The sequence below is a fragment of the Trifolium pratense genome, linkage group LG2 (assembly GCF_020283565.1).
Source record: "Trifolium pratense cultivar HEN17-A07 linkage group LG2, ARS_RC_1.1, whole genome shotgun sequence".
NCBI lineage: Eukaryota > Viridiplantae > Streptophyta > Magnoliopsida > Fabales > Fabaceae > Trifolium > Trifolium pratense.
In genome coordinates, this window is record NC_060060.1 from 49621243 (window position 1) to 49641201 (window position 19959).

General features: G+C 32.6%; 3 protein-coding genes across 3 annotated transcripts; 1 reads left to right on the forward strand and 2 right to left on the reverse strand.

Moving 5' to 3' along the window:
* Positions 1-5: 5 nt before the first annotated feature.
* On the forward strand, positions 6-4661 carry LOC123904870 (WPP domain-associated protein). Its single transcript, XM_045954475.1, has 6 exons — positions 6-825; positions 1220-1232; positions 1420-3166; positions 3504-3630; positions 4297-4398; positions 4529-4661. Exons 1-6 carry the CDS (start codon positions 112-114, stop codon positions 4601-4603), a joined length of 2778 nt encoding a protein of 925 aa, XP_045810431.1. The 5' UTR covers positions 6-111; the 3' UTR covers positions 4604-4661.
* Positions 4662-5218: 557 nt separating this feature from the next.
* On the reverse strand, positions 5219-9381 carry LOC123911508 (chlorophyll a-b binding protein CP26, chloroplastic). The gene is made up of 6 exons (XM_045962937.1): positions 8310-9381; positions 7580-7664; positions 7412-7462; positions 6909-7029; positions 6356-6490; positions 5219-5601 (listed from the first exon to the last, which is right to left on the reverse strand). Exons 1-6 carry the CDS (start codon positions 8524-8526, stop codon positions 5341-5343), a joined length of 870 nt encoding a protein of 289 aa, XP_045818893.1. The 5' UTR covers positions 8527-9381; the 3' UTR covers positions 5219-5340.
* A 136-nt stretch (positions 9382-9517) lies between these two features.
* On the reverse strand, positions 9518-14012 carry LOC123911509 (glycine-rich protein). The gene is made up of 3 exons (XM_045962938.1): positions 13586-14012; positions 11432-11606; positions 9518-9940 (listed from the first exon to the last, which is right to left on the reverse strand). Exons 1-3 carry the CDS (start codon positions 13713-13715, stop codon positions 9844-9846), a joined length of 402 nt encoding a protein of 133 aa, XP_045818894.1. The 5' UTR covers positions 13716-14012; the 3' UTR covers positions 9518-9843.
* Between the last annotated feature and the right edge of the window lie 5947 nt (positions 14013-19959).

Sequence of the window (19959 nt, forward strand, 5' to 3'; positions counted from 1 at the left end):
GCAAATGTAAAATCTAACTCACAATTTGTACCATTGTTATTGAAAAGATCTATTGTTATTGTATTTGTTCATAATAGTTACAATTTGTTTTGTTTTTTAATTTGTGGTAAAATGGATAATATTTTAGGATACATGGATGGAAGATTCGAAGTGTCATTAGCAGATTCAACAATGATGTCAATAGTTCACAAAGCAATGAACAAAGCTCAAGAGAAAATGAATACAAAAACAGGAGTTCTTGAAAGGTTGAATGAGATATCAAAATTTTATGAATTGGCAGTGATGCAACTTGAAGGTTGTATAACCATAGTTCATGCCGAGACCGAAAGTAGTTATCTCGAAAGCAATCACGAAAAACTACTCGACGACTTGGAAGAAATTAAAGATCGTCTTCAAGGACGCCTCGAGGAATCCGAATCGATTATTTTAGAGAAGGATAGAGAGTTGTCACAAAGATTGAAAAAAAATCAAACAACTAGTCACCACAATAAAGTAAGGAGTGATGGTGATTTATGTGATTTGAGGAGTAGTATGGATCAACAAATGTTGAATATGAAGCAAAGACTTGAACCACAACAAGAAATAGTGGAAAATGTGGTAACACAACCACAAAATATTGTTAATGACACAAAAAAGATTGAAGAGATGGGTTCTGATATTGATGTATTAAAGCAAACTATGGATCTTGCTTTTGGTAAGATGCAAAGTGCTATTTTTTCATGTGAGATGAGGCCAAAAGAGAGGCAATGGAAGTTGAAAATTGAAAAAGATATGATTTCTATATTGATTAAAAGTTTCATGAGTGAGTTCCAAGAGAAAATTGAGGTATGTTAATTAGTATATTATATACTATCTGGAATATTTTCTTTGAATTGACTTATTTACTGACATAAACACATTTGGGAATGTTGGAAGAGCTTATAAAAAAGCAACTTATAACATGCCAATAAGTTGTTCTCACTTTATTTAAGTAAGTTAATAGTTTATTAAAACAATTTATGTGTTACTCCAAAAAAAAATTGGGAGGACATGAGTTTGTATATAGAAATAATCTTCACCTTACAAACTAGTTTTGTAGGGTTGAGTTAAGCCTAACTTCCAATTCTAAGGTGATATTCGACCAACTGTAGGATGTGAGAATTCACATTTAGGGGAGATTGTTGGGTTTCAAGTGCGAGTGATTAAGTCTCATATCGAGTATGAATGAATAAAATGTTAGATATATAAGAGAGGTAACCCATGAAATGCCTTAAAATTTTGAGCGGAGAAGCGGCGTCTCCCTACACTCTCGAACTTTCCAACAAGATTAACTTTATTTTATCATTTGTTATTGAAATAAATTTATACATAACTATACGATAATTAAGAGCTAGCTTATCCAAACATATCCTTAATCTTTTGTATCAAGTTAGTGTTAAGTTATTATCATTAATATTCAAAGTTATTATTTTCTTCCTTACTTTTATCTAAAATCCAACAATTTCAACAAGGTAGAAGCTAGAAGGAATGAGAATCATGTTCACAAATGTTGGCAAAAGCATTGGTCACAACTTATGAATGAGGTTGTAAGTTTAAAGAATGAACTTGTCACTATGCTTGAAACATTTCCTGAGGATTATGATTCTTCTGCCCTTTCTTCGCCGACAAAGTCTTCGTCTGAAGAAGGAACTCATGACGCATTTCGTCGATTTTTTCAAAAGATGGAAGAAAGAGATCATAAGGAGGGAGAGTTGTTAGTAGAAGAAGAGAATGTAAATCGAAGCTTAGTAGCTAAGATGATCAAGAATCACGAATCTATTATTCGACAAAAGAACGAAGAATTGAATCGGATTAAACATCGGAAAAAGGCAGCGTCGTCTAGGAAAAGAAAGGAACTAAGCATCATAGAAGAAAAAATCCATATTTTAACTGAAAGAGTGGATGAACTTATAAAAAGGAATGAGAAACAAAGTAAATATCTTTTCAACCAAAAAGCTATTCATGACAAGGAAACACTTCCAAGGAAAAAGTTATCATCATCACAAGAATATGAGATTGACTTGGAGAAGATGAATGAGTTGAATGAAAACATTGAGAGAAATGAAATCAAAATGGAAATTAGAGAAGACACAAATTTTCTTGTCTCCTTTGAGGAAATTAAGGATATCAATTTCAAACAAGAATTTGGCTTATCTAAGGAACCTTTGGAAGATGAAATAGATGGAACAATCAAGGAAGATATATGCATGCTTGTATTTAGGAAGACTATTGAAGAATTTAACAAAATGATGAATGAGTTGAATGAAAACATTGAGAGAAATAAAATCAAAAGGAAAATAAGAGAAGACACAAATTTTCTTGTCTTTTTTGAGGCAATTAAGGATATCAATTCCAATCAAGAATTTGTCTTAGATGAGGAATATTTAGAAGGCTTGAAATCTCATAATCAAGATAATGAAATAGAGGGAACAATAAAGGAAGATATATGCATTCTTGTATTTAAGAAGACTATTCAAGAATTCAACAAAATAATGAAAATTTGCAAAGTGGACAATGTAATAGTTGACAATATAATAAGAGAACAAATAGATCAAATTGTGTTAGAAGAAACATTGGAACATTGTGTCAAAATTTCAAATAATTCGTCAAGTGATCATCGAAAAAACATCAATATTGTACAAGATAATTTATCTACTATGATATTAAATCAAGTGCAAAAAGTTCAAGGACAAGAGAATTTGACAATTATATTGTTAGAGTCTTTACTTAGTTGTTTTGAAGCTGAGGAGAATCTAATGTTAAGTGCACAATCTGAGATTAAAGAACATAGCAAACAGCTCGATTTAGGTTCGGAACGCGGCGACTTACATGAGCATGAAATATTTGAAGATTTGTTAACTGGTGAGGAAGAAACATTTTCTTCACTAACAAGTAAGGTGGAAAATGTTTTGCAACAATTAGGTATAAGTAAAGCACTTCTAAAGGGTTTAGGAACAAGCTTAGGACATAGTCTACGTGATTCAGAAAGTTTTCATCACCAAATTTTTGCTAATGAACAAGAGCAATTGGGTTTGTCTTCTTTTGAATCTCCAACATTTGTAGAATTAGAGGCAATGATATACCAGAAATTGACATTTGGAGAATTTGAAGAAATGGTATACCAAAAATTGGAGATTTTAACTATGAGGTAAGTGTCCTATTTGGATTGCTTGCGGTTATAATCTCACGCATTCACGCAATCAGTATATCAAAGGATGTTGAGTCAAAATCGGGCGGTGTATAAAGTAAGCAAATTTTGATATTTTTTTAAACTCTAAAATTTAGTGAGCCTGAAATCTAGACAATATATTTTAATCCAACGACCACTGATGTGCTGATTGTGTGAATGCATAGAATTGTGATAGCAAAACAATCCACATCCATATCAGTGTCACTAGTTATTAACTAATATTTTTAGTGTGCATACTGCTTTAAGGCATAATTCTTATATTACTTTTTTTTTTTTTGGGAAAACATGCATTCAGGTTGGAAAAGATGAAATGTTGTGTGGATTCAATTATTAAGATGGTTGATTGTTTGAGAAGAAAGGAGTTACTTTACCAAAAGGCCTTCATTATAAGATGTCAGAATCTCCAAATTGCTGAAGCTGAGGTTTGTAACTTACATATCTTCCCTCTACTCATTTGACAGTATATTCTTTGTTGTACTATGAATGTGTTACAAAAATCATTTGATGTTGTGTATTTAGTTAGTAAGATGTATCTTATTTAGATGATAATCAAGTTTTTAATTGGCAAGACATATCAATGATGTTTCTAAGAAGTATATATTTAGGGTAGGTAATGTTGAATACTTTATGATATATATCGAGAAGTACCAGACACATAACAATGGCGAATATATGTCAGATAGACATCAATACATTTCCATTTCTAAAAGAGTCATGCATAACAATGTTGTGTCTTCTAGGTCTCTGGATGTAGTTTTTAAGAGGATTAATTTTGTCATCCAAAAAGGATTAGCAGCGCAGCTTTACTACATGTTTGCATTTCATTCAAGTGTAATTATCTCGAAATTAAGTTGTTTTTTTTTTTTTGGTTAGGTGCTTTCTTGAAAAAGTTTGCGTTATATCTGACATACTATGTCGATTCCGTATGAAAGTACACCGAACATATTTGTTGGTGTAACTCAAAGAGACAGGAAAAAAACACAAAATCGTATCTTTATACGGTGTCCGACAACATTAGTACTGTCTAAAATATCATTTCTCTACATGATCAAAATGCTTAAAACTAAATTTTGCATAAATAAATATAGGTTGATCTTCTTGGTGATCAAGTGGATGGACTTTTGACATTACTTGAGAAGATATATGTAACCCTTCATAAGCATGCACCAGCCTTGCAGCAGAATTTTGAGGTCAAAATTTGAAACCTTGTTCATCTCTCTCATATATCATTTTTATTGAACATTCTAAGTTTGTTAATTTGTCAAACCATATTTTTCAATTTTTTTATCCCTTTTCATTTATTTTTCTAACCATGAACAGGTCCTTAACATTTTGGAGTTGATAAAAACAGAATTGATTAGTGGAACTGTTCAAGCTGCAACCGTGGTGACTTAAACTAATTCATGTTGTAATCTACATTCGGAATTATGCATGCTACTAGTGCCGATTTCAAGCTCATATTTTAAATTTTGAAACAATCAAAATTTGTGATGAAATTTTGAACCATCTAATCTTCGTCAAACAACCACCGATGTAGCTGATTGTGTACGGTCACAATTTTGTAACCGCACTCATTCGAAATCCTACTACATAATCATCTTCACATCTTTCTTACACCACTAGGGTTTTGTTATGGACACTATTACCATGTTGTTACTATCCCTTCTGTCGTTCGAAAACGCGCCTCAATAAAAGCCTCCGATCAAAGAACTTGAAATGTGTCTAAAATTGTCCGAAATGTTTCCAAAAGTTTCTCAGTATGTCATAATTGATTAAAAAAAGTTGTAATCAAATCCATGAACTAATATATTTTTTTGTAATTAGATCCTTCTGTTAAACTTGACTATCGATTGACTAAAAATAGTGTAACAGAATGACTTAATTACAAAAAAAAAAAAAAAAATACACTTATTTTAGTTTAGAGAACTATTTAAAAATCTCCAAATAATTTAGAGAGACCTATAGAGTAATTGATTCAAGTTTAAGTTATGGACCAAATTAACCATGCACTGAAAATAAAGAGTGAGTTGGCTTCCATTAAAAAAAGCAACAAAATGCCTTAATAATGTCAAAGTGAGATGTATTGTACACATTCAAGATTGGATAAAAAAAGCATGAAAATGATTGATTGATCACAGAGTTGGAGCCCTTTCAACATTTCCAGCAATAACAGTGAGCAAGTTGTTGCCAAAAGGGTCACTGAGATGTTTTGCAAAATTCTCAACAGGACCTTCACCAGTGACATAAGCTTGAATGAAGAAACCAAGCATGGCAAACATAGCAAGTCTACCATTCTTGATTTCCTTCACTTTTAGAATTGCAGCTTGGTCTGGATCATTTGCTAGACCTAATGGATCAAATGGACCACCGGGGTGAAGCTTGTCTTCCAAGTCCTGGAAGAAATAATTCATCACTTCCGTAGGCGATTATCACACAAGTGCTTATGTACAAGTTATTTCTTAAACGAAAGATAAAGTAAAGTCAACTTGTTTTCATATAAACTACTCCCTCTGGTCCTTTTTATAAGAAACGACTCTCAGTTTAGGCTCATTAAATATTTGATGTATCTGGTCTATATTATAGATCAGATACACAAATTATTTAGTGAACCTAAAAAGTCAACTGTTTCTTTTAAAAAAGACCTGAGGTAGTATTTACTAGTATTTTCATAAGTTATCTTGAAAAGGTTATGAACACGACGTAAGTAAAGAAATTGTTTTCATATCATCTATAAGCTATTTTTAAAAGTTATTCTAGAGAGCTTATGGAAATAAGCTGAAAACAGCTTATGGAGATTTCATAAAGTTGTTTTCATAAGCTAGCTCCAAACACTCTCACATAAATCAATTCAAACAGACCCTTAAGATAGTTCATTTGGATAAATAATACTATAACTTTCGTTTAGTAGAGTTTAATAATTATATACTGTCGGTGCAAAAAAGTTTGAAACATAAATTTGATAATATATCATGATATCCTGTTATAAAATCATTCCTTAAATACCAGACAAATATGTACGTAATGAAATATGATTGGTTTTTTGTGTGTAAAACTGTTTTGAACTGTCAGTAGTACATAGAAGTTAAATTCTAATAACAATCCTTATGGCTACTGTAAAGAAATATTGAAATTGAGAAATTTACATACCAGTCCATTGGTAATTCTGTAGTACTCTGCACCTCCCAAAAGAACAACCTCAGCAATGACAGCAACAACAAGATTGATGGGGATGCTTTTTCCGAAGTAGTTCAACGTACCCCCATCGAGAAGTAGAGCTCCTGTCTACATTCATTTCAAAAACAAAATTAAATTGGCTTAATGTAATAAACATGATGACGGGAGATATAAGGATAACTTGGTGGTTGAGTGGACGTGATAGGGAGCAGAGTGATAAAGAGGTCAGATGTTCGATTCTCACCCTCAACAAAAACTGACAATACTAATTACTAACATTCGTTGTTTCAATGAAGGGACTTTATAAGACAATACAATCACAAAAAAGCCGCCTCTTTGTGAGAGGAACGGTAAAAATTCATCTGTTGAGTGTCAGTATCAACAAGAACCATGCCTTATTAAACTAGGTGGAATCAACTATATGAATCAAGCGAAACAATGTGATAATGTTCTATCGCATTGAAATTCCTTTGTTGAGTGTCATACAAATATTATGTATTAATAAAGTTGACACAAGTTTGCATACCTTGAACCAAACAGCCTCGGGACCACAATTGGCTCCATATTTGTTGAAGGCCTCAGGAATGATGAATCCGGCAGCACCAAGCATTGCCCATCTAGCATGAATCAACTCATATCCTTGATATCTGCATTAATTCACAATCACCAACCATAACATTACTACACAATTAATGCAACATAAGCATATAACACGAGTGCACGAACATACATACATATGTATATAGGTTTAAATGCACTTTTGGTCTTTCTATTTTCGTTGATTAACGATTTAGTCCTTCAAAATACAGTGGTGGAATTTGTTTTATAAAAAATTTTAAAAAATGGAGAACTATACTGTATTTTTTAATATTTAAATAGTGGAACCAAAATCGTGAATAAACATAAATCAGGAGATCAAAAGCGTATTTAAGTCATTTGTACATGAGTGCATCTAAAAACGAAGATACATGTGTGCATATGCATGTATGTTTGTATGTATTTGTGTGGTATTGTTAGATTTAGACATACTTGGCGAAGTCTTCGGGCTTCTTGCTTAGACCAAAAGGGTCATAACCATAGCTGCATAGACATAAACAAACATATTAAGCAAAACAAGAACCAAAACTTAAATATACAAGTTAAGTAGTTTTGTTGTGAATATGATTTAAAAGGGGCTTCAAAAGAGAAGTTACATACTCTCCAGGGACTTCTCCAGTCAAGTACTCAGGGATCTCAGACCTGTCCAAGAGACCGTCTGGCAAGAAGATCCTTCTGTCTGGACCTGCCACCAAATTAACAAAAGAACCAAAAGTTTTAGCAACTATAGTTTTCAAATTTCAATCACTCAATGCATGTTCAAAGTTAATTTGAAAACAAGAAATATATTTTGATATGTTTGGAGGTCCTCAATTAGAATTGATTTTACTTTTACAACTAATTCTAACTTGATTTTAGTATTTATATGCTCTTTTCAAAACAGAGGCATTTAGATTTTTTATGTTTTTGCGTCTGCAACCGCAATTGAGTATTGCCTCTTTGAGCATAGCTCAGTTGGTAGGGACATTGTATGTAACATGCAGCAGACACTGGGGTTCGAACCCTGGTACACCTCAAAGGGTGATTTTATAACCATAACGCTACCTAACAAAAGAAAACCGCAATTGAGTATGCATGATATGCATTTAATAGCAATTCTCTGCCATACTAAGCATTCCGACCGCAACCACAATGTAAAAACTTTGTCTTAAACTAATGAATTAGTAAGAGAATAGAAATGTAAAGAAATAATAGCATACTAGAAATTTAAACAAAAAATTATAATATAACATGAATTATATTTTGATTACTATATGAATCCTTAAGCTTAGAGAAAACTTTATACAATGCTAAAGAATACATGAGAACATAACATTTGTTGGTGACTTACCATACCACTTGGCGAGTTCCTCGCTAGCCGGAGTAACTGCAGCTTTCTTTGGTGCTGGTGCTGGTTTCTTCTTAGAGAAAAGAGCAACAGTTTTGAAAGTAGAAGAAGTTGAAGAAGAAGGAACAGACCTTATTACACCACTGAATTTAATTGGACTTCCAAGCATTTCTGACATTCCAAGTGAAGCAGCTGCAGTTGAAGCAGCAATGGAAGCCATGGTTTTGGAGAATTAATCTTCTTCAACTCAAAAAAACTAAGATGAATGTGTTGATGAATTCACAATGAAAGAGTGAGAGATAGAAGTAGTTACTATATGATACATGGTTTAGTGGATGTAGATATGCCAAGTCAGATTAATGATTATGGTGTTTGATTGGTTTAGATTAAAGATGTGTAATCCAATGTATGGATTTGATTGGTTAATATATGATACATGTAAGATGATGTTGCTGATGTGGTTAGATTCTGTGTTTGTTCATTGCTTGTGTTTGGATAACATGTTTTATCTTTTTCTTGGACTTATTTCTGCCATTCATTTGAGTCTCTTGTTTTTTAGTGATTTTGTTCATATATGGTTGAAATGATTGCTACCATATAAATTTAGTAAGATTCCATTATTTACAGTTGTGGTGAAAAGAATTTCATTGTTGTTGTTCGCTCGGAAAATTGATCAGAATTCCTAACATATCCTTCATCTACCGGTAAATATTTCCCGGTAGTGCAAGGTAATGCAAATTTTATTGCGAGATATCTTCCGATGGTGTAAATCTTACTAAAAAATATCTCTCCGATAATATTTTTTCTAGTGTGAGCAATGCAGTGAGGCGAAGAGCAACCATCAGAGAATTTTTAACTTGAGTATTCTGTTGGGACCATTTGGTGGACCTGTATTGTGAAACAAGAATTTCAATAAGCTACTCATGGAATATTTAATTTGAGATGTATTATTTGAACATGAAAATACTGATATCATATGATACCATATATATTTGTCGCTATCTCTCTCATTCTTATTATCTTTTAAAACTTAATAGACTATTTTTTTGTATTAACCATCTGGTTCCAAATAAAAGGGATCTCAATAATCCAAAGTTCGGCCTCGAGGTAAATAAATTCTGGCCAAAAATTGTTCCCACCATGTAAGTAAATGATACTGTAGTTGATGTTCAAATTTTAATATCAAAATACCATTTCCGCAAAACAGCTCATATTTCAACTTCACCAATTCATATTTCAAATACAAACTCAGAATGTAAACCATTCAATAATTCTTATTTACTAACAATAATAACTTCACTATTTCTGCAAATTGCCAAATCTAAATCCCATTGCAAAAAATCCCAATTTGAATATAGCATCACTAATACATGGTCTTTTCAAGACAGTATCAGCACCATTTCAAGTGCTTCCAACTTCACCTTCTTGATTTCTTGAAGAAATTTTTGGCATGTCAACGCTATGTTTTAATTAGTAAAAATTACTAGAAAAGATCTTAGTTAAATGCAATCGCACATAAAAAAAAAAAATGGACCATTTAATATCTTCTCCACTTGTCAATTTCGTTTGATGTTGCCTTGATAAGCTTTTTAGTATTTCTGGCAATGTCATCCACAAGTGCAGTAATATCCTTCCTGAAAATAACAATGTTACAATTATGTTAAATATTAGATGAAATCCGAAACTAGACACAAAACAGTTTCAATGAACCATATTATGGACCAAATACATCTGTTATTCAATGAACCTGAAAAAGGAATTTGTGCTTATATATATGAGACCGGAGGGAGTATATCTGAAGGTAGGGTCTCATGTTTGTTACACTCTATATACGAACTTAACAGTTGTCAACAGTTTCTAGCTTTCTAATTATCTAATGCATATGCATTGTACAACATGAGATAGTTAATTTTCAGATGCAACGACTAAGCCATGACGAATATGTTAAAATTTAAAAATGGCCATCTAATCATCACTAAATATAATTTGTCGGTCTCAACTTCAACAAATGTGAATCTAATCACATCCATTGACGAGAAAATTGGATCGAAATAATTATACAAATTAGTGTTTCTAGAAATGTAAAGATAACAATTATATCAGACAGAAAGCCTAATCACATTTTTTCCCTGTGGAATTTTTTAATTTGTTTCTTTTTACATTTTTCTTTTCAAAATCACAGAGGAAGAAATAAAACAATATGAGATAGGACTTTCATCTTTTTTTGCATTAAGTGTCTGCTTGAGTTTACTTATTTGAACTTATCTATTAGTAAAAGCACTTGTGAGACTGTTTGAGTGAACTTTACAGAAACAGCTCATGACATGTCCATAAGTTGTTTTCAGCTTACTTTCATAAGCTCTCCAGCAGTGGCAGAACTAGAACAAAAAACTCAGATGGGCCGCTAAAAAAAACTATAATACATAAATTCAATACGAAAGAGACAGAGAGTGAGTGAGAGAGAGAGAGAGAGAGAGAGAGAGAGAGAGAGAGAGAGAGAGAGAGAGAGAGAGAGAGCATTTCATGGAGGGTCGCATTTCCAAGAGAGGAAGTGTCGGTGTTCGTGGCCGTCACAAAGTTGACCGGTCTCATAGAGGATGAGATGAGGATTGACGATCATTGCAGAGAGGGAGAGTGGAGAGTAGAGTAGGTCAGTTTATTTTCAGAGAGGGAAGGGAGAACGAAAGAGAGAAGGGAAAGAAAAGAGGGAAGTGTCACATGAAATATAGGTAGGAGATTCTTGTAAGTTGTTAAAATAGCCAGGGGTATTAATATTATATAGTAATTTCAACTATGAAAAAAAGTTTAGGGGGTGGGCCGTGGCCCACCTAGGTTACAACCACTCCTCTCCAGGGTAACTTATGAAAACAACTAATAGCATATATGAAAACAATTTGATTTCATTTTCTTTTGTTATAGAAACAGTTTACATAAGAAGCTATATGATTAGCTCTTGCACTTTAAGCACTTAATTAAGCTGATATTCCAAAAAAGAAAAGTAGAAGGACCAGCAAACATAATAGAAAGGTTAGTAAGAACAATTATCATTATCTAGCATAAAAGAAGCAATCAAATGAGCTATTAAGAAAGACATAAAAATAAGAAAAAGTATGCAATTTACTTACTCAGAAATAATCTTTCTGGAACCACGAAAAGAATTTCCGACATTAGAGTACCTTCTATACTCATCTTCTGCAATTCCCATTCCCATTCCATAACCAAATCCTAAACCAACACCACATCCAGCACCAACCCCCAAACCAAATTGCAAGCCAGGAATTCCTGGACCAATACCCACTCCTGAAGTAGAAAAATATTTTGCATGAGAATTTCTGAAGCATAAAACAATTCAGAATCTCGATAGACATGAAAATTGTTTAAAATATTTGTTATAGCATCTAAGCACAACTTAATTCAATGTGCATACTTTTCTACGCGCATACTTAATAGTAAATATTCAACATTCTAACTTAATAATAAAGCTAACCACACCAAAAGCAACCAACAAAAAAGATACCATCCAAGCGCAGAAAGCAGAAATAGAACAAACACAACATCACATTTCAAAATTGATGGACAAATTACAAACCATAAGATATGTTCGCAACTTAGTACAAAAATAAAAGGAGTGTAACAAGTTCAAAATCTATTGATAAATTGACAAAGTCACAACGTTCCCTTGTTGGAGCTGGATTAGGTTTCAATTCATCATAATTGATTGGAGTCTTCACCTTGTTGGCATGTTGGATTGCAAACTTGTAGGGAAAGATTTAACCTTGTTCGTGGCTTCAATTTTACTAATAGCTATGGGAATTTTTCATGTTTTCTGTTTTTGTCACACTTAAGAAAAATAATAGAAAAGAAAACCCAAGAAGGCCTTTCTGAAACCGGGTTGCAGCACAAACCGCTCCGCTTCTGGGCTTCACCGTGACAGCAACCAAACTGTGTGATTCACATCATAATCGCAATTCATGTAATTCAACGGAGATAATCAGAATTTACCCGAAGCTTGAGATCAATAACCAGTTGAACTTGTGAACTATACCAATTGCCGATAGTTTTGTTTCGAATTGAGATACGAATTGTATGATACTATTACTAACTACCATAACTACAAAGGAAATTTAAAAATGGCAATTATTATGATAATGGAAGACACAGCAAGTACAAAAGATTATCCTAAAAGGCATCCATTTTTTCAAGGTTTTCTTTTGCTTAAGAAGAGGCAAAAACTCCACCAAGACTAACACAGATTTCAATAAAAGTATCCTCACAAAAATTCTCGCACATTACATGATAACAAGATTTGCCGGTGCTTAATAACCTTAAAACCCCATCAAGGCATGGACATATATACACAATTTTAAGGACAAATTTTCCAATAAAACCAGAAAATTCACAGTTAAAACTAACTCCATTACACCACAATGTTACAACTTCCTAATTCCTATTGATTAATTCATCTAAAATAAACAATTACAGTATCTCCCAATTTCGGACCTGGATTACCTGCAGTGATGGTAACCCCACATTCACACACGATTAATTCATCTAATTAAGAGGACAGCTCATATTCTGACTTTCCAAAACCCTCGAAAACACAAAACGTAACGACAGAACTTCAAATCAAAATTCAACCGTCGAGATCAACAACAACGTATTACATGCTCACCTCCCCCGAATCTAAATCAGTATTTTTGATCATGTATGACCGACCAGGGCAGAAAGTAAAAATTCCTCTATTTACAGCCGCCATAAAACATCATGGCGCCACCTCCGTCAATAATTGGCCATGGCAGTGGTTGAAAAACCCGCCAGGGCAATCCATGACCTATCATGGCCACTATTTGACAACACTAATCGAATAGAACTATCAATTAAGATTAGGTTAAGGCATTCAACAAACACTAAAATTCCACAATACCACCAAATCAATCAATCAATAAATACATATCTATATCTCCCTGTTTGCATCACTACTGGCAAAACCAAATCATCTATCATTTTCACTCAACCAACAAAACATAGACCACATATACATAACTATAATAATCAAACAATAAAACTCTTCTTCTAAAAGGGTCACTGAAAAATCAAAACTTTGGTAGAATGAAAATGAACTATGATCAAACCAGATAACTTTTCTAACAAAAGGGTCATTAAAAATTTCAAACTTTCATTGATTACTAGAATGAACTATAATAAAAAAATTAAACCTTTCTCACAAAAGGGTCATTGAAAAATTGAAAATTTCGTTGATTACAAGAATTTGAGTGTACCTCCAAGAAAACCGATCCCTAATCCAAGGCCACAGCCAGCACCAATACCGAATCCGGGGCCAACTTTGCCGTAATTGCTAAACTTCACCACCGGAAGCTTCCACAGAAAACCCTTATCGTTGTTCATCATTTTTTGCTACTTTTTTTCTTTCAATTTCTCTTTCTGTTTCTTTCAATCTGAAATATAGAAAACGCAAATGCAAATACAAATTCTAGAACATCATGGATTAGTCTGAGTACACTTGAAACTGTACTCAACAAATACTCAAGAGTTGTGACAGATAATATAGTCAAAATGATCAATTTGAATTTCGAATTATTTTTTCAAGTTTTTTGTGCGTCAAGGTCGATGAATGAATTATGTATTTTTCTTAATTCCTAGTAACCCTAATTCAACCTTTTTTTTAGTTAATTCCTAAATTTTAGTGAGACCATAGTTTTATTATGTCGCTCATTTTTATATATGTCTCGTACATATCGTCAATCACTCCAAGCGGAAGCGACAATGTCGGCTTGAGTAACGCAAACATTGGTGAGAATCCAATGCCCCGAAAACCTAAGGGTTTCTCCGCTAGGTTCGTCCACAGAGGGTGAGTCAGGGCCTAAGATCAGGCCGAAAGGCGTAGTCGATGGACAACAGGTGAATATTCTTGTACTACCTCGTCAGTCGTAAGCGTGTTAAATGTCCACCAGTTTCCGCCTGGTTCATTCCCGAACCACATCGTACTGGGAAAGGTCTACTCTGATACCATTTGTAACGCCAAGACTACTTTTAAGAATTGTTGACTGCTCTCACAAATCAACACGAGTCTTTTCAATGTGTTTTGTCTTCACTCACAAACTTTCTAGGAACATCCCATAGACCACTCATCCAAAAAGTGTTCTAAGTCAAACACGCTTAACTATGGAGTTCTTATGGAATATGTTACCAAAATAGAATATGCATCTTATAAGTAGTGCAAATCAATTCATATACCTTCGCAGTCTTAGAATCCCTCTCACTTCGATGAGATTTCAGTTCGTTTATGTGCCCTTTTTTAACTAGAAGTTGATAGGAGCCGCTCATTATAATTGAGAATCTTATCCCATAGGTCACTCATCCAAAAAGTGTTCTAAGTCAAACATGCTTAACTGTGGAGTTCTTATGGAATATGTTACCAAAATAGAATATGCATCTTTGTTGATATAAGTAGTGCAAATCAATTCTTATACCTTCACAATCTCAGAATTCCTCTCATTTCGATGAGAATTCAGTTCGTTTATGTGCCCTTTTTTAACTAGAAATTATTTCAAGAAGCTTATACCTTATCAATTTTTCTTCCAATTTTACCTTTGACATCTTACTTGAAAAAAACCTTACTTGAAAAAATTAAAGATTAATTAAACATATTTTTTATGTCATTTCATACTTATAAACTAGTTCAACCGTTAATTTTACCAAATACAAATTCAATCAACTATTTTATTTACTATAAATTCATCCGATATAAGCTAGCTTATCAACTATATGCTATTTTTTACCATAACCTTAATAAAAATAGTTATATTATGTGATTAGTATAATGCATTTTTTTAACTTGCTATACATTCAACGGTGCATGTGATATAGCATAAGATCCTTGAAATTGTATAAGTTTCCCTCTATAAATAATAGTTCACTTTCATTTATACTTAGTATTCAAATGTAGAAAAGGTCAAAATACCAATTCTTCAAATATAGTATACAAAAAAATATTTTTTTATTAAAAATAAACGATATTCATTCAAATTTAAAAAGTACATCGATGCAATACAAACTCAAATTCGCTAAAAACAAAAGGGATGAATCTGCGAATAAACTCACATCATTCATGTTAATAGCATAAAACGGCGAATTACATAAGCCGACGAATATGACTATATTGAAGTGTCTGGAATGTCCATGCCTTCAAATCTGTAGCGTTGATAAAACAAAAGTCGACATTGAAATATGGATTTACACTTGATCGAAACTAATCCTTCAACCTGAAACAAATGAACACCGCACAAAGACAGGATGACAAAATATACCGCACAACGACGGGACAACAAAATACACAAAAACAAACAAATATATGAAAATCACACTTATTTAATATAACGAGAAATAAAAACAATTTGGAGGGGTGATTCACCCCTCTTTGATAAACTAATTAAGAAGAAGAAGGAAAAAAAAAAAGTGTTGACGACTAGGGTTAGAAGGGGAAAGAAAAAAAGAGGAAGGAGGTAGCTTATAAAGTTATAACCATACAAAAAATATTTTAAAATGTTAAATAATTAACTATGTTTTGATTCGCGGAAGATTCTCATATACGCCAGGGGTAACCGACACAAACACAATAACACTACAAAAAAAAATATGCCATTTTGCGGGGGTTTTAAATCCATTTTGCGGGGGTTTCCAACCTCCGCAGATTATTTGCGGGAATTTTGAAAACTACCGCTTAATCGAATCCCATAAATTAACTGGTGAAAACTCCATGAAAATTAATAAAACTCCCTGAAAATTGCGGCGGGTTTGATATGCAAAACCCCCGCAATATTGTAAAAATATGTAAAAAAAATAAAATAAAAAATCTGAAACTTTCATTAAAATATAATAATATAAGCCAATATTTATAATCGCTGAAATTAAATTTTATACTAAATAAACAAAAATAAATAACATAAAACATATCAAAGTTTTTAGATATGTATCTGAGTTTGAGATTTTCCCATCTTTCCTATTAAATTAAGGAATCTGAATATTAGTAAATCAAGAACTGAGTGTATACAAATCGAGCCACTGCCAAATATCTCAAGATTTCAAACATTTTATCCAATCATCATCATATTTTCATAATATAGCATAAAAATATCAAGCTAGAAGCAACAAATGTGAATGGCATGCAAAGTAATATCCATGCTACTCTTGTGCTAGAAATTGTTAAAATAAATGCAAATTGTTAAAATAAAAATGAAAAGGTGCATCAGCATATATACAAAGGGGATGAACTCTTACCAAGGATTAACCAATTCATGACTTCATGTCATTATTATGATATCTGCATTCTGCAAAATACATTAAAATTTCCATTAATCAAACATCATGCAAAATCAAGTGCAAAAAACACAAAAATCCATTAATTATCTCCAATTGCATACACCAAATAACTCCAGAAGAAGTCATATTGAGACAGAAGCATACACCAAATAAATCTAATTAAACTGTAAGATGAATTAGTTATTCAAACTGTTACAAAGCTAGGTGACCTCTGCATGAACTCTTTCTAAAGATTTCTTTGATGTAGGCTTCAGTTATCCGAAAACAAAATTCTTCCTACCATAATAAGGACTAGGCCCAAAGCTATGACAAAATGGTTAAACAGAGTTGGAATTATAGTGAATCTTTTAACTTTCAACTCCACACCTACAAAGAGAGAAAAGAAAAAGACATAACTCAGTCATAATATGAAAAACAAAGAACCAATTCCTACACTAACATGAAAATTCAGGACAGACCTATAACAGATACAAGACACCACATGAAATGAGCTAATTTAACAAACGATCAATGTAGACTAAGAACCAATTCCTACAAGCATAACTTATTCTACAAAAAAGAGAGTGGATTATTATCAAATTAAATAGCATGATCATATTTAATCACACATTAAAATGCAAAGATTACAAAAAACCAACAAACCTTGTTTGAATGCTTCACCAGTACCAGGCATAGTCAATAAAATTTCAACAAACACTATCATTGGATCAAAGTGGCAATACTCTACTAAGCTAACAAAATTGAAAAAAATCAACAATGAAAGAAGTAGAAACTGATGTAATTCCATTAAATTGATAACAATGCCTAATATACTTTCTTAAGATTCTTCCACAAAAAATGAAAAACACAAATCAAATCTAGTAGTGATAGTTCTTGTTAAGGCTGACAATGACCCGAGCCAACTCGCGAATAGTTTGAAGCTCGATTCGACAATTGACTCGTTGAACTTATAAGCTGAACTTGAGTTAAAAATTTAAGTTCGTTAGATAAATAAGCTGAACATAAACTATATATATAGTTTGATTCGTTTAGATCATAAACTAACTCAATGATATTATATATATGAAGGCTGCTAATTTACAACCACTTAAAAACATGAAGGTGTAAATTAGCAATGCACACCTTTTAGAATTGGAAAAAAAAAAACCATTAATATTTATTATTTACAACTATTAAATTGAAGGTTAGTTTGGTAACTTTAATAAAATGATGTACACCCACCTTCCTAATTTACACCAACTTTTTATAATTGTTTAACAACACCTTGACGATGTGGATATTGTTGTAAATTGCTAAGGGTGTCTTTGATTTGTAAAACAATAAGGATTGGACAAAACAGTACAGGACAAGACAAACATGTACCGGAAAGATATAGGACGACAATATTTTTATATGCAAAAATAAAATGGATATTTTCGTATTTTTTATAGTTGTACTGTGGACAAAAAGTTGTCGCGTGGTTTAGTGAGGGACAAAAAATCTTGTTTTTGTCCTGTCTCTTGCTACCTAATTTGTCCGGTCCTATAACCAATTTCAAATCAAACAGAGTACAACAAAAGTTATCTTGTCTAGTCCATGTTTTTTGGCGAATCAAACGCACCCTTAAAAGTAGTCCTATATTAATTCATTCATTCACGTAAATGTTTTACAGTAAAGCAATACAATTTTATTTTTTTTCAAAATTAAAAGCCAGTAATTCTTTGAATTATGTGGATGAGTAAATTTTCTAAAATCAGAAAAATAAATATTGTTTGTGTAGGTTTAATATTGAAAAAAGAAGAAATTTTTATTTGATCGTTAACTATGAAATTAAACCCAGGGAAGAAGATATTTGGTGCAAGGTGAAAGAAAGTCCAGCCTGACGTTTTCAGATCTTGTTCTACATGTTGGAATTTGTTTTGTTAATTTTTATTTGTGTTTTTTTTTTTTTTTTTTTGGTAGAGAATTTTTATTTGTGTTTTAATCGGTAAAAAATTAAATTAGAGTTTTAAAATAAAATAGAAGCAAGTTACAATAATGTCCTTCCATCAAAGTAATATTTTAAAAAGAGATGATGAGGTATTTTGGTCCAATTGATAAAAGTGCGCATTGCTAATTTACACCTCCATGTTTTTAGGTGATATATATATATATATATATATATATATATATATATATATATATAGGCTTAAATGCAGTTTTGCCCCCCCTGTTTTGATTAAATCGGAATTTTACCCCCCCTGTTTTAAAACGCGGACTTTTACCCCCTTGTTTTATAATTTGTTGGATTTTGCCCCCCCTAAAATTCTGCTTTCGAGTCACAAATTTAAAGCTTCGCACACAACTCAATTTTGATCAATAATTTACCAAAAGGATACCGAAATGACCGTAATCGAGTTATCTTTCCACATAATCAAACCCCACTGAATTTGGAGTTACAAAGAGAGATTAATTACCGTTTTAGTGAAGGTATGTCCCCCAAAATGCTGCAAAAAATCTGCTTTCGAGTCACAACTTCAAAGCTTCGCATACAACTCAATTTGGATCCATAATTCACCAAACGGCTACCGAAATGACAGTAATCGAGTTATCTTTCCACATAATCAAACCCCACTGAATTTGGAGTTACGAAGAGAGATTAATTACCGTTTTAGTGAAGGTATGTCCCCAAAATTCTGCAAAAAATCTGCTTTCGAGTCACAACTTCAAAGCTTCGCATACAACTCAATTTGGATCCATAATTCACCAAATGGCTACCGAAATGACCGTAATCGAGTTATCTTTCCACAGAATCAAACCCCACTAAATTTGGAGTTACAGAGAGAGATTAATTACCGTTTTAGTGAAGATCTGTCCAATTACTAATTCTGCAGAAATCTACTTGTGATCTTCAAATTCAACATCGTCTACCGAACACATCGTAACTCCAAATTCGACGAAATTGAAATGCCAACAAGGGTAATTTCGTTAGATTTCCATACATGTAAATAGTATTAAAAAATGAGCTACAGGGTGAGAGGAATGACGAGAATACCAGTAATAGTTTCATACGATAATTAATTTGAACAGACCTTCACTAAAACAGTAATTAATCTCTCTCTGTAACTCCAAATTTAGTGGAGTTTGATTCTGTGGAAAACTAACTCGATTGCGGTCGTTTCGGTACCAGTTTGGTGAATTATTGATCCAAATTGAGTTCTGTGCGTAGCTTTGAACTTGAGGCTCAGAAGCAGATTTTGTGCAAAATTTTGGTGGGGGGGCAAAATCCAACAAATTATAAAATAGGGGGGGTAAAATTCCGCATTTTAAAATAGGGGGGGGTAAAATTCCGCAT

What these genes read in the sequence shown, in the direction of transcription:
- LOC123904870 (XM_045954475.1), top strand. Translation starts at nt 112, where the DNA reads ATGGATAATATTTTAGGATACATGGATGGAAGATTCGAAGTGTCATTA. An exon ending in TCCAAATTGCTGAAGCTGAG is followed by an intron (nt 3,631 to 4,296) that starts GTTTGTAACTTA and finishes AAATAAATATAG; the next exon opens with GTTGATCTTCTTGGTGATCA. An exon ending in CCTTGCAGCAGAATTTTGAG is followed by an intron (nt 4,399 to 4,528) that starts GTCAAAATTTGA and finishes AACCATGAACAG; the next exon opens with GTCCTTAACATTTTGGAGTT.
- LOC123911508 (XM_045962937.1), bottom strand. Translation starts at nt 8,526, where the DNA reads ATGGCTTCCATTGCTGCTTCAACTGCAGCTGCTTCACTTGGAATGTCA. An exon ending in ACTGGAGAAGTCCCTGGAGA is followed by an intron (nt 7,463 to 7,579) that starts GTATGTAACTTC and finishes ATGTCTATGCAG; the next exon opens with CTATGGTTATGACCCTTTTG. An exon ending in AAGCCCGAAGACTTCGCCAA is followed by an intron (nt 7,030 to 7,411) that starts GTATGTCTAAAT and finishes GAATTAATGCAG; the next exon opens with ATATCAAGGATATGAGTTGA.
- LOC123911509 (XM_045962938.1), bottom strand. Translation starts at nt 13,715, where the DNA reads ATGATGAACAACGATAAGGGTTTTCTGTGGAAGCTTCCGGTGGTGAAG. An exon ending in AGGGATCGGTTTTCTTGGAG is followed by an intron (nt 11,607 to 13,585) that starts GTACACTCAAAT and finishes TTTCTACTTCAG; the next exon opens with GAGTGGGTATTGGTCCAGGA. An exon ending in TCCAGAAAGATTATTTCTGA is followed by an intron (nt 9,941 to 11,431) that starts GTAAGTAAATTG and finishes TGTTATTTTCAG; the next exon opens with GAAGGATATTACTGCACTTG.